Source organism: Ruditapes philippinarum, unplaced genomic scaffold (genome assembly GCF_026571515.1).
Source record: "Ruditapes philippinarum isolate M1 unplaced genomic scaffold, ASM2657151v2 ctg3047_1_1_1_1, whole genome shotgun sequence".
Classification (NCBI taxonomy): Eukaryota; Metazoa; Mollusca; class Bivalvia; order Venerida; family Veneridae; genus Ruditapes; species Ruditapes philippinarum.
This window is the reverse complement of record NW_026860700.1, coordinates 216,768-229,492: the sequence shown is the minus strand read 5'-3', so window position 1 is coordinate 229,492 and position 12,725 is coordinate 216,768. Positions and strand designations below refer to the sequence as shown.

Below are 12,725 nucleotides of genomic sequence, written 5' to 3'. Positions count from 1 at the left end.
TTACAATTTACAACTCCCCAAATATCTTGATTAATTCTAGTATAAATTACATTCCTCTTCGAGTTTACTTGAACATAGTCTGATATGGCTAACACCACAAGCCAAAGTGAGTTTAAAGAACAAAAAACAGAAAAATAACCTCGGGTTGATATTGAAGTATTTATTGACACATTAATAGGCATCAGTCACGTGAGCTATAACAATAATATTATGTGTGTATTCAACTTAAAACTATTTTGTTTTAGAGATTATCACTTTGGTATATAACTGTGGATAACATATCAAATTAATTAATTTGTATAGAAAAACAAAAATTAATTACGATTGAACAAAAAAAAAAATATGATAAATGCTTTGCCCTGTTTTCGATTTTACAGAATGTGAAAATGGCATTTGGGGTGAAGATTGTAGACGTACATGTGGTAAATGTGATCGTTCAGCGTGTGATCATATTACCGGGGAATGTCCACGAGGGTGTTCTGCTGGGTATAAACTACCTTACTGTGATACAGGTAACGCAGTTATTACAAGCTGTTCTTCAAAACACAAAAAAGAAAAGAATGTTACTGGTTCAGAATCAAGGTCAACCGATATCAAAGTTCAAATCTGCATCCAAATCTATGTAAACTGTATGTAATCAGTCAGAATTGCAAGGCTGATTATTTTCAAAACTTTTTAAAGAACGTTGAGGATGTTTGCTTTATGGATATTTAATATATAAGGAAACTCAATGTCACCATTGTGATAATGTGAACAATCTTGTTATCGCTCTATGCTCTATGCTCAAGGACTATTCTTTTTGGCTTCAGGGAAGAAAATTTATAAATTGTTTATATAAATATTTTAAGAAAAACTATAAATTGACACTAATGACAAACATCGTTTGAAATATGATTGTAATTTGTCATTGATATTTGATTTTAACAGAAAAAACTACATTTACATTGTATTTTAATTTACAATGTAAGTTAAGGCTATTCGTTGTTAACTATATTTAATTTTCTTTATGTTTCAACGTTTGCTTATTTTCAAACAATCTGAAAGACATTTTTTTTATTAAAGGGTGGTTTGAAATACATTGTTTGTGCATGAACTGGAGAGTGTGGTTGTTTCATACATATACATTTCACCGAATTTTCTAAGCTCAATTACTGAAATCATGGATGTTTCTTTAATCGCGATGGTGTGGGGTGGTGTTAAGATTCAAGTTTATATCGTTTGATGCGGTGAATTACGAGCCAAAAGTAAATACCCGTCACCATAGTTTAGTTACTATAAATAGCGTATCATATATGAAGCATGATATATGAGATGAAGATTGGATGGACAAGGAAGAATATATAAATTGGACATGTACTATACAATATAGGATACAATAATGATCATATATAAATATATGATGATAAATGACCCCGAGACATCATTCTCCGCTCAGTTACAAGTCGTCCCGACATTTCCATACCTTACAGTCACTAAACGATTTACAGCTACATACCTAGGGTCTGAAGTCTATATACATCTACTTTTTACAAAGCAGTTACAAAAAATTTCACTTCCAATTTCAGGTTATGGTTAAAATTAAGTTTATATTTACGTTCAAAGGAATTATTAACAAAAAAGACAATTTCATATATTCCTATGTAATGCTTCACAAAGTATTTAAGTAATAATTACAATAAATACTATAATTTCTTGTGTAGTTAAACACATAGAAAATAAATAAAAACTGTATCAGATATTTGTTAAAATAATCTGACATGATCAAATTTTATTAATTACTTAAAAAACATACAGATTTGAATAAAACCACCACAAGGGTGTTCTACTGGGTTTGAAACCGCCTTACTGTACTACAGGTATCACATTTAAATGTTTTAAGTAATTCTTACACGAATTTGTTAAAATTAATTAAAATGTCTAATTGATATCTCTATGTTTGTGTCAGTGTTGTTATATTTTTTCTGGACTTTCAGGAGGAATGTTGCACTTACTAGTATTCAATATCCCTCATGTGCAAACTCAATTAAACAGTCTGCAGTTTTCATGTAATTTTGTTGTGATTAGGCATGTCAAGTGATGTATGGCAGCTGTAGAAAGTTGCCCCGAACTTCACTTCAGTGTTGTTATATTTGTCTGGTCCTTTGGGATCATTGATGCTAGCACTATTGAGTGTTGAGAATTGAGTACCAAGCCGTGAGGGGGCGTGAGGGATGTTGCACTTATTCATTATCCCTCATGTACAGACTCAATCAAACCGAGTCTGCAATTCTCTTGTTATTTTGTTGCGATTAATGCTTCCGAGGGATCACTTTGTTTCCAGATTTTTATAACCGTGATTGCCGTTGCCGTCCGCAAACATTAACTATGATCATAACTTTTTAAGTTTTTATGCCCCCACAATGTTGGAGCATATAGCGTTGCACTTGTCCGCCGTCCGTCTGTCCGTCCGTCGTACGTCATGAAATCTTGTGAACGCAACTCCTCTTAGACCGGATGGCTGATTTTGCTTAAACTTACAGGGATGAACAAGCTTAATGTGTAGATGGTAGTAAAGGAAAGAATTTTCGCTGCGACCAAATTTAACAGAATTATGGCCCTTTGTTGATTTTGTCACTATATACTTTGTAGAAAATTTGTGAATGCAACTCCTCTTAAACCGGATGGCAGAATTTGCTTAAACTAACAGGGATGAACAACTTTAATGTGTAGAAGGTAGTAAAGGAAGGAATTTGTGCTGCGACCAAATTTAACAGAATTATGGCCCTTTGTTGATTTTTTCACTATATACTATGTAGAAATTTTGTGAACGCAACTCCTCTTTAACCAGATGGCAGATTTTGCTTAAACTAACAGGGATGAACAACCTTATTTTGTAGATGGTAGTATAAGAAGGAATTTTGACTGCGACCAAATTTAGCAGAATTATGGCCCTTTGTTAATTTTTTCATTAAATAATATGTAGAAATTTTGTGAACGCAACTCCTCTTAAACCGGTTGGCAGATTTTGCTTAAACTTCCAGGGATAAACAACGTTAATGTGTAGATGGTAATAAAGGAAAGAATATTTGCTGCGACCAAATTTAACAGAATTATGGCCCTTTGTTGATTTTTAGTTTTTTACTTGCGGTACATGTAGTCCAAATAATATTTGACCTAGAGTCGTAAGATTGACAGAACAGTGGCGTGTGGGGACATCCGTGTCCTATGGACACATTTTTAGTTTTTATATATATTGTCATCCCGACTACTTGGCAACAACAAGTAGACTAAACTAAATGTCAATTATTAATACTAGTAACCATGACCTTCAATGTCAAATATCTCAATTTTGCTAGATTTTTGCTAGCTTTTATTTTTTGTAGCTTCTTTGTTATTTTGGTATGGATTGTCTTCAAACTAGAACACAATAATATTTTAGGAAGCTTTTCAAGTTAATAAGACATACCGTGACCTGCACTCATAAATGACAATGACATTAATGGTCAAAGTATTGAAATTGTCTTCCTTATTTCCTCCTGGAGCTAGCTATAACCCTGATATTAAACAAAGGATTGATTTTATATTAGGATACAACATTTTTCAAGATGGGACCTTCATGAGTATTAAACCCAATTGGCATTGGCTTATTAATGACCTTAACTTTTAAGGTAAAATTATTGAATTTCACTGATTTTTGCTAAACAAACATATTGAATAATGTAACTTTGACCTTTAATTGACATTGACCGCCAAGGTAAAATTAACGAAATACTTTTATTTATTTCCTGTAAATGGCTGTAACTTTGTTATTTATAAATGGATTAACTTTATATTTAGACACATCATATTTTAGGTCAGGACCTTTATGTATAACAAAATCAAATTGATCTTGCCATATGTCTGACTTTGACTTAAGAGGTTCAAATTATTGAATCGTCACTGATCATTGCTATAATTGGCTGTTACTTGGTAATTAATCAATGAATTATCTTCATTATTGGACAAAAAACCTTTGGAATAAAACCTTCTTAAAGGCTGAACTGACATTGACATTGAGTTTTAAATCACATTGACCGTTGAGGTCAATTTAATCAATTTTGGATGAATTCTCATTATTTTATAAGTATGTATTGATTTGAGTTATACATAGCAAAAATCTGGCATGTTGAAAAATTCAGATATACGCTTAACCTTTAAATAACATTGACCAAACATGTCTGATGATTGAATTGTGCTCAAAATTTATTATCTTTGTCATTTATTTATGGAAATGATTCATACTTTCGAAAATAACAAGTGTGACAAGCCAGACCTATTACAATAAAAAAGGAAAAAACTTCCTATTTCTTAAATTTCGTTTCAAATATTTGTTAAATTTGACACTTTGTTTGCTTTAAGAAAAAAATAGTCGAGCGTTGCCCAATCCCGGGGGCGGCGCTCGCCATAGTTACATATACCTGTATTTTCATTATGTGAAAGTGGATTTTATGGTACAAACTGTAGCCGTCCATGCAGTAGTAGATGCGAAAGGTCAAGTAGCTCACCTATATGCAATAACGTAAATGGCACGTGCTTAAGGGGTTGTAAAGCCGGATATGAAGGCCCTTTTTGTGAGAAAGGTACGCCGTTTATGAAATTAAGGAACCTTTTATATGTCATATCAAGAATTAACTGTTAAAAACGAGTACCCGTAAGTTGATCTTTCATGCCTATGTAAATCAATTATTTTGTATTAAAGCATATATCATGCTTATTATTATTTAGCTTTTTACATTATATATACATATATCTCTTGAGATTTGTTTGTGCTTTATACAGAATGTGACGATGGTAAATGGGGTTCAAACTGTTCATATGAGTGTGGTAAATGTGATAAATCTGTGTGTAATCGGGCCAATGGTGTGTGTGAACAAGGGTGTGATCCAGGGTTTAAACGGCGAAGATGCACTAAAAGTAATTAGGTTTATTAATTAACATATTATATACTAGATATTATGTTTACTAATGTGAGTAAGAAACAAAGAAAACCTTTATTCGTTAAAATAGCATTCAAACAAAACACAATTATCAACATATTTATCATGTCTTATGCTGAAAGGGATTGGTAATACCATTTACAAACGATCTTTATAAAGACTTGAATAATAGTAATTATTTTAAACACAATGTTCAGATGAATCAAATGTCGGAATATAAAGGTAATGGCGATATGAAGGTAACAGCTTATGTTAAATGTGTATTCAGACCAAATTTCAAGGCTATTTTTTCAGAACTTATAGAAGAACGTTGAAGATCTTACGGACATTAAACATATAAGGAAATCCTTTTTCATTATTTTGATAATTTGGACATTCATGGTAGAGGTCCGTTAAAAAATGCGCCATGTTATTGCTTCACGCTCAGGGTCTATTCTTTAAGGCTTCATGGGACTTCAGGGGTATTTAAGGAAGAATAATTATATAAATATTATAATAAAACAACAAAAAAAGACAATGGCCCTGAGCCAGGACCAAATCTGTGTCTAGGGCACTAATGACGAACATCGTTAGAAATATGTTAGAATATGATAAACAAGATCAATGAACGCAGCCCCCACAAATTGTTTTTTTATTTTTTTTTATTTTAATGAAATATTTCAATGTGGCATGTCACCTTAAAGTTACTGCAAAAAATATCGGTTATCATATTTGATTACCGAGTTTTAAATTTTCTTTTTGTTTTAACATTTCCTTACATTAGTAAATAATCGCTTTTATTACAGCAGAGTGTCTGAATTTATTGAATAATTGTTTAAAATAAATCGTTTAACCAATGTATTCAGTGTAAATACAGGCGAGTGTGGTTGTTTAATACATATATTCCAGTTACCTAACTACCTGTAGAGAATTTTAATGTAAAACATTTAAATTAAAAATATCAACTTTGAAAATTTAAACATAAATATTCACCGAAATTTTTAAGCTCATTTACTTAAACATGGATGTTTTTTTTAATCGGGATGTGGTTGGGTGGTCCTCTGCACCGACATACAATAGAGTGAAATAAGAATCCCATACAGAACTCCCAACGCGGCAAAATTGAAAATGTTGCAGGCTCGGTTTGATTGAGCCTGTTCATGGACAGTACTGTCAAGTGCAAACTACCGTCCGCGCCCCTAGCACCGGCTACATTTAAGATGAACTGGTAAAATTTCGAATTTTGAAACCAGATGACATGTAGTTCTTCTGTCAGTAATTGATTGAATTTCTAAAGAAGTGTAACATGAAATATTGGAATAGTTTAGTTCTTGAAAAATATAATTTGCTGAATAATAAAGATTCTGTTCAACTGAATCTTCAATTAAATGAATACAAAATATGTATCAGCACTGTAAGGTTTTTGAAAGACAACATTACGTAATATTTAATAGCAAGCTAGATATATTAATTATTTAATTTCAATGACGATATCTTTAATAAAAGTTCCGTTAACTCTCTTTAGCAAAACGCTAGCCTGTAATTTGTAAACACTGTCAATAACTATTTGTTATAAATATTACTTTTTACAAGGAGTATATTTCTATTATGTTGCTTTCATGAAAGTGACGATTATTATAACTGTACTAAGTACTGCAAATTTCAATATCATATCTTTGATTGTTTTAAATCACCCTACTAATAGTAATCAAATTTTACAAAAAAAAATTAGTTAAAAGGGTGCATAGCACAAAAGTGGCTCTTGTCATGATAAATAAACATTCCAAATTTTATATTGATACTTTTAATTGTTTTAGTAATGAGCTGCACTTAAATGTTTAGACGACGACAATGACGACGACGAAATAATCATGATATCTCAATGTTTTCTTCGGAACTAACCTTTACAAAAACTTTTACATTTAATCATGAATTTCATGTACAGACTCAATCAAACTGGGTCTGCAATTTTCATATAATTTTCTTGTGATTAATACTTCCGAAGAACCACACTTTATCCAGATTCGTATACTTCAAAGTATCAGGAATCAAGTGCTGTATGGCAGCAGCTCTTCAGTGTTGTTGTATTTTTCTTGTCCTATGGGATAATTGATTCCAGTACTTTAAGTGTTGACAATTGAGTACCGCTCAAATCGGTGCTAGGGGGCATTAGGGATGTTGCACTTTTACATTATCCGTCATGTACAGACTCAATCAAACCGTGTCTGCATTTGTTCTGCAATTTTGTAATTTTGTCGTGATTAATTTTTCCGAATGACCATACTTTATCCAGATTCATTTAAATATGTCTTAGGCCGTGTCTACACCTATTCAAGTTTCTTACATGTCACATTTAGATAAGCTAAATAAATGGCCCTTTCAACATTTTTTCAGGCACAATTTTAACTGAAATGTCTCATTAAGATAGACCAGGATTTATACCTTTGTCTTTGCAAGACTATCATGTTTCTGTAAAATATGTGAAAAAAGCGGGAAAATGATGCAATTTGCTAAAACAGAATGGAGTAAATGAAATGCGTTCATTCTTTTTTAAAATTGAAAAAAATGTGACAAAAATTTATTTCGATGCAAATTCTTTATTCGATGAAAGTTATTTAATAAATGAACAAGATCATTTAAAATCCATTTTGACTCTACTTGAAAAAGAGCTCTTTTTATTATTGTTTTTTGCTCTTCTGTGTATCAGCGTATTGATTTGTTCCTTTAACCAAGACATTGTAATCATTAACTGAAATTCAAAGGACATGTACACTGAATCAACAACAAAAAGTCAGAAAATAATAAAAATAACAGCACTATGAAACCTTCGGGCACATGTTTTGTGTCAAACCGGTGTTATCAGTGTCCTGACAGCCAAAACTTGTAGAAAAATAGAACGTGTTCTAACTTTCTTGCAAGGAATTATCTTGTTGGATGTCACATATTTTCTCTTTAAAACTCATTCAAGTAGGGTGTCTACACTATCCAATACAAGAGAATATGATACTTGCATTCAAGACTTGGATAGATGTAGACGGGCCCTAAAATTAGACTAAGATTGTTTTTTATATATAATGTTACTTTTGCGTTCACTTATGTCCGTGATAAATTTTAATAGTTAAATTCAGGTTGACAAAGAATTATATTAATTTTAAAGTTAAAGGAAACATAATGTTCAATATTTTTTCCAGAGTGTGATAATGGATATTATGGCAAAGACTGTCAGAATAGATGCAACAGCAACTGTTTGAGGCCAGGAGTGAATGCAATATGCGATTACGTGGACGGTACGTGCGTAAATGGTTGCAAAGCTGGATATCGAGGATCCCATTGTGACATAAGTATGCCGTTTTAATCTTATTTCTTACTTTCTTAAGTTAAATTTACATGTCTTACCATGTTGGTTGTAAAGTAATATCTTATATCAATAGTTATTGTAAGTTATTATTATATTAAAACCAAGCTGGATGTTTTTATTGATCCATTTATCGACACGATTAATGTCTTAAAGTGACTCTTGAGCAAATGCGCACAAAAGAAATGACGGAATTCTTAAAGAACACCTTAAACGACACAATTAAACGCGATGAAGGCTCGGTTTGGTAGCGCCTTATTATGAAATGAGGTGGTACGTGTGAGCTTCTGTCCGTATCGCTATCACTGGCGCAAGCAAATAAATGTTAAGATAAAATTCAAATTAACAAGCTAGGCGGAGCATTATATGCCTGAAAGTGTTGTGTTTTTTTTAATTAGGATGAAGCATTTGCTAGACATGTGAATCAAATAAAGTATTACCTCCTTCAAATTGCAATCCTCATATGAAGTTTGAATATTTTGGGCCAGATGGAATTAAGTTATGCTCCGGAAACTGTTTTTAGTTTTTAGGTAATACATGTAGTGACCTTAAACTTTGATTTTGTGACCCAAAAATCAATAGGGGTCTTCTACCCAAATATGGACGATCTTCCTATGAAGCTTGAATATTGTGGGCCAAATGGAACCTAAGTTATGCTCCGGAAACTGTTTTTTTTATTTTCTAGGTAATAGTGACCTTGACCTTTGACCTTTGATACCAAAATCAATAGGGGTCTTCTACCCAATACGGACAATCATCCTATAAAGTTTGAACGCGGTGGGCCAAATAGAACTTAAGCTATGCTCCGGAAACTGTTTACAGTTTTAGATATTAGTGACCTTGACTTTTAACCTATGACCCCAAAATCAATAGGGGTATTTTATTAATATGGACAATCATCCTATGAAGTTTGAATACTGTGGGCCAAATGGAACTTAAGTTATGGTCCGGAAACTGTTTTCGGTTTTAAGGTAATAGTGACCTTGACCTATGAACTTGTGACCCCAAAATTAAATGTGGTCTTCTACCTAATATGAACAATCTTCCGATGAAGTTTGAATATTGTAGGCAAAATTGAACTTAAGCTTAGCTCCGGAAACCAAATTGCTAACGGACAGACGGACGGGCAGACTGACGGTTGGACGCCAGGGGGTATAACATAATATGCCCGAATTTATGACATTATAATCTGAAAGACCTCCCCTTAAATTTTGTGTATTGGATGAATTTAGAAGAAAGTAGTCCAGCAAGACACTAGTGAAAATACAGAAAATATGTTTCACTGCAGTGAAAAATAAAGTTTTAGTATGTAAATAAACATCTTATATCATCAATACATCTAATTATTTCATTTACTAGTATATAAGAAATGGAGGATATTCAAGTTTTCTCTACAAATATAGGATATATTTCCATAGAGTGGTATGAACAATAAATATTTCATGAGTGGTGGTAGCCACGAGTGAAATATGATAATTTTCAAACCGACTGGATGAAAATAAATCCTGTATTTATAGAAAAACTTTAATATTCTGTTTATTATTTACTTTTTTGATCTTACAATTCAAAAGTCTTTCTCTTAATCCGTTATTTTTTGTGTATTCGGGCATATAAAAATGAGTTGATAACATTGAAGACGATGATTTTTATGTTGCCTATTCCATTAGCTACAAAATGAGGTTTGTTATTTTCTTTACCTTTATATTAAGAAATTTCACATATTTTGCTGTTGGTTGTTATGAAATGCCCCAGTATCATGAATTTTTACAAGTCTTATTTAGAATATAGATACGATATTATATTTTCTGAAAGTTTACGTTTCCTCTTACTTCGTCTCGTATAGTTACTACTGACTCACATAGGAGTATTTTATATTTTAAAAATGACTCCAAAATAGGTAACTTTTACTATAAGAATAAAGAAAGTATTTGTCTAGTATCTAGCTGTACATTTTGAAAATTCTTGACATTTGTTGATAATTCACTTTGGGTCAAAACACCCAGTGCATATCAAGGCGATGAAACACTAAAAAATTGTCTTGTTTAAATTTCAACTGATCATGTACAATATTTCATATTATTAGGAAATATGTGATCATAAATATTTCAAATGTCTATTTAAATATTGTTGTTTTTCTTTGAAACTGAACCTAATAGGAGATTGAACATTATTGAATTTTCGAAGCTATTTTTTCTCAGTGCATTCATTTTAGCCCGAAATATGAAAAAAAAACATTAAAAAAGTCGTTAACTCAGTGAAACTTAATGTTGACTCTTTTTGGACGGCAGTTATAAATGCAACACTTTTTAATTATGTGCCTTATTTTATAATTGTGTTATATCTAAAGTCGTAGGAAGCAAATGTTAATGTAGTGATTAAAATAAAAATAAAATTAATAAAAGCGCTTGTTATGCATATTATTTTTAAATTAATATCGATAGATTAATAAGATTAATTTAGATATTCGATATTTAGAGGATATTAAATGTGTGTAAGTTCAATACTGAATTCATTGCACGCGTTGAATAAAAATATATAATGCGAGCCTCTGGCGAGCATAATATTATTTTATTCAACGAATTTAATATTCTATCTATCACGTACTTAAATTAAAAACCGTTGAAAGTGAAATAAGAGTAATTTTTAAATGACGGTCTATTACGTATTACGCTAACATTTAGCGCGTCTGTACGCTATATAACGATAATGACGTCACGTCAAAATATATGCACGGCCGTGCAATGCCATATTTACGGAGTCGCAAAATCGGCACGGGTGTATGATAAAACAATATTATGCTCGCCAGAGGTTCGCATAAAACGATTTCATTCAACTCGTTCAATAAATTTAATATTAAATCTACACTCATTTAATATCCACTATATATGTATAATAATTCCTCTTTTTAGCTCACCAGAGCAGAAGGCTCAGGGTGAGCTATTAGTATCAAAGGGGGATACTCCGGCGTCCGTCGTCCGTCGTCATGCGTCAACAATCGTCTTCTGCTCTGAAGCTGCTGGGCAGATTTACTTCAAATTTGGTCTGAAGCATCCTTGTGACAGTCACACTTGAAATTGCTCAAGTCATTACAATTGGCCCCTTTTAGGGGTCACCAGAGCTAAAAAGAGAAAAACCTTTAAACATCTTCTTCTACAGAACTAATGGATGGATGATCACCAAACTTTGTCTGTAGCATTCTTAAGTAGTCTTTTATCAAATTTGCTCATATTAATTTGATTGGCCCCTTTTAGGGGTCTCTAGGGCTAAAAATAGAAAAACCTTTAAACATCTTCTTCTATAGAACCAATGGATGGATGATCACCAAACTTTGTCTGTAGCATTCTTGGGTAGCTTTTATCAAGTTTGCTCATATTAATTTGATTGGCCCCTTTTAGGGGCTGCTTAAGCTAAAAATAGAAAAACTTTTAAACGTCTCTTTCTACAGAACTAATGGATAGATGATCACCAAACTTTGTCTGCAGCATTCTTGGGTAGTCTTTTATCAAGTTTGCTCATATGAATATGATTGGCCCCTTTTAGGGGCTACTAAAGATAAAAATAGAAAAACGTTTAAACATCTTCTTCTACTAAAGTAAATGATGGATCATCACCAAACTTTGTCTGTAGCATTCATAGGTAGCCTTTTAATAACTTTGCTAATATTAATTTGACTGGCCGCTTTTAGGGGCCGCTATAGCTAAAATTAGAAAAAAAAACTTTAAAGGTCCATTTCTACAAAACTAATAGATGGATGATCACCAAAGTTTGTCTTAAGCATTCTTAGGTAGTCTTTTATTAAATTTGCCCATATTAATTTGATTGGACCCTAATAATAGCTAAAGCTAATGATAGAAAAAACTTTAATAGTCATCTCCTACAGAACTAATGGATGAATGCTCACCAAACTATGTACCGGTAGCAATAATAGGTAGCCTTGTATCAAGTTAACTAATATTAATTTGATTTGCCACTTTTAGGGGCTCCTAGAGCTAAAAATAAAAACAATACCTTTAAATATCTCCTCCTACAGACCTGATAGATGGATGATCATCATATTAATTTGGTTTGCCCCTTTTAAGGGCTTCTAGAGCTAAAAATAGATAAGTCTTTAAACATTATCGTGTACGGAAGTAAAAGATTGATGATCGGCAAACAGTGTCTGTACCGAGTTTATGTTGTCTTCTATCAAATTTTCTCATATTAATTTGATTAGCTAAAATGCCCCAGGCCATGGCATTTCTTCAAATTATAGATTAAATATATACTATGCTCATCTTTGGGTAAAATATTTTTATCATATAACTTTATTGAAATGTATTTCCAATTTGAACAAAAGAATGTATAATTATCTATTGGAAGCTGTGTGCCCTATTACGGGTCTAGTAAAATTGGTCTTTTCTTAAAAAATAAGTGCCAGTTTTTTTAATGACACTATA

At 32.1% G+C, this 12,725-nt stretch overlaps 1 protein-coding gene across 1 annotated transcript in view; it reads left to right on the top strand.

Moving 5' to 3' along the window:
- LOC132713109 (cell death abnormality protein 1-like) overlaps positions 1-12,725 on the top strand; it is a 54,992-nt gene that overhangs the window by 9,430 nt on the left and 32,837 nt on the right. Inside the window, exons 6-8 of the mRNA XM_060695579.1 lie at positions 378-512; positions 4,798-4,932; positions 8,126-8,275. Of these exons, the coding sequence (XP_060551562.1) occupies positions 378-512; positions 4,798-4,932; positions 8,126-8,275 (420 nt within the window). The remainder of the gene's footprint in view (positions 1-377; positions 513-4,797; positions 4,933-8,125; positions 8,276-12,725) is intronic.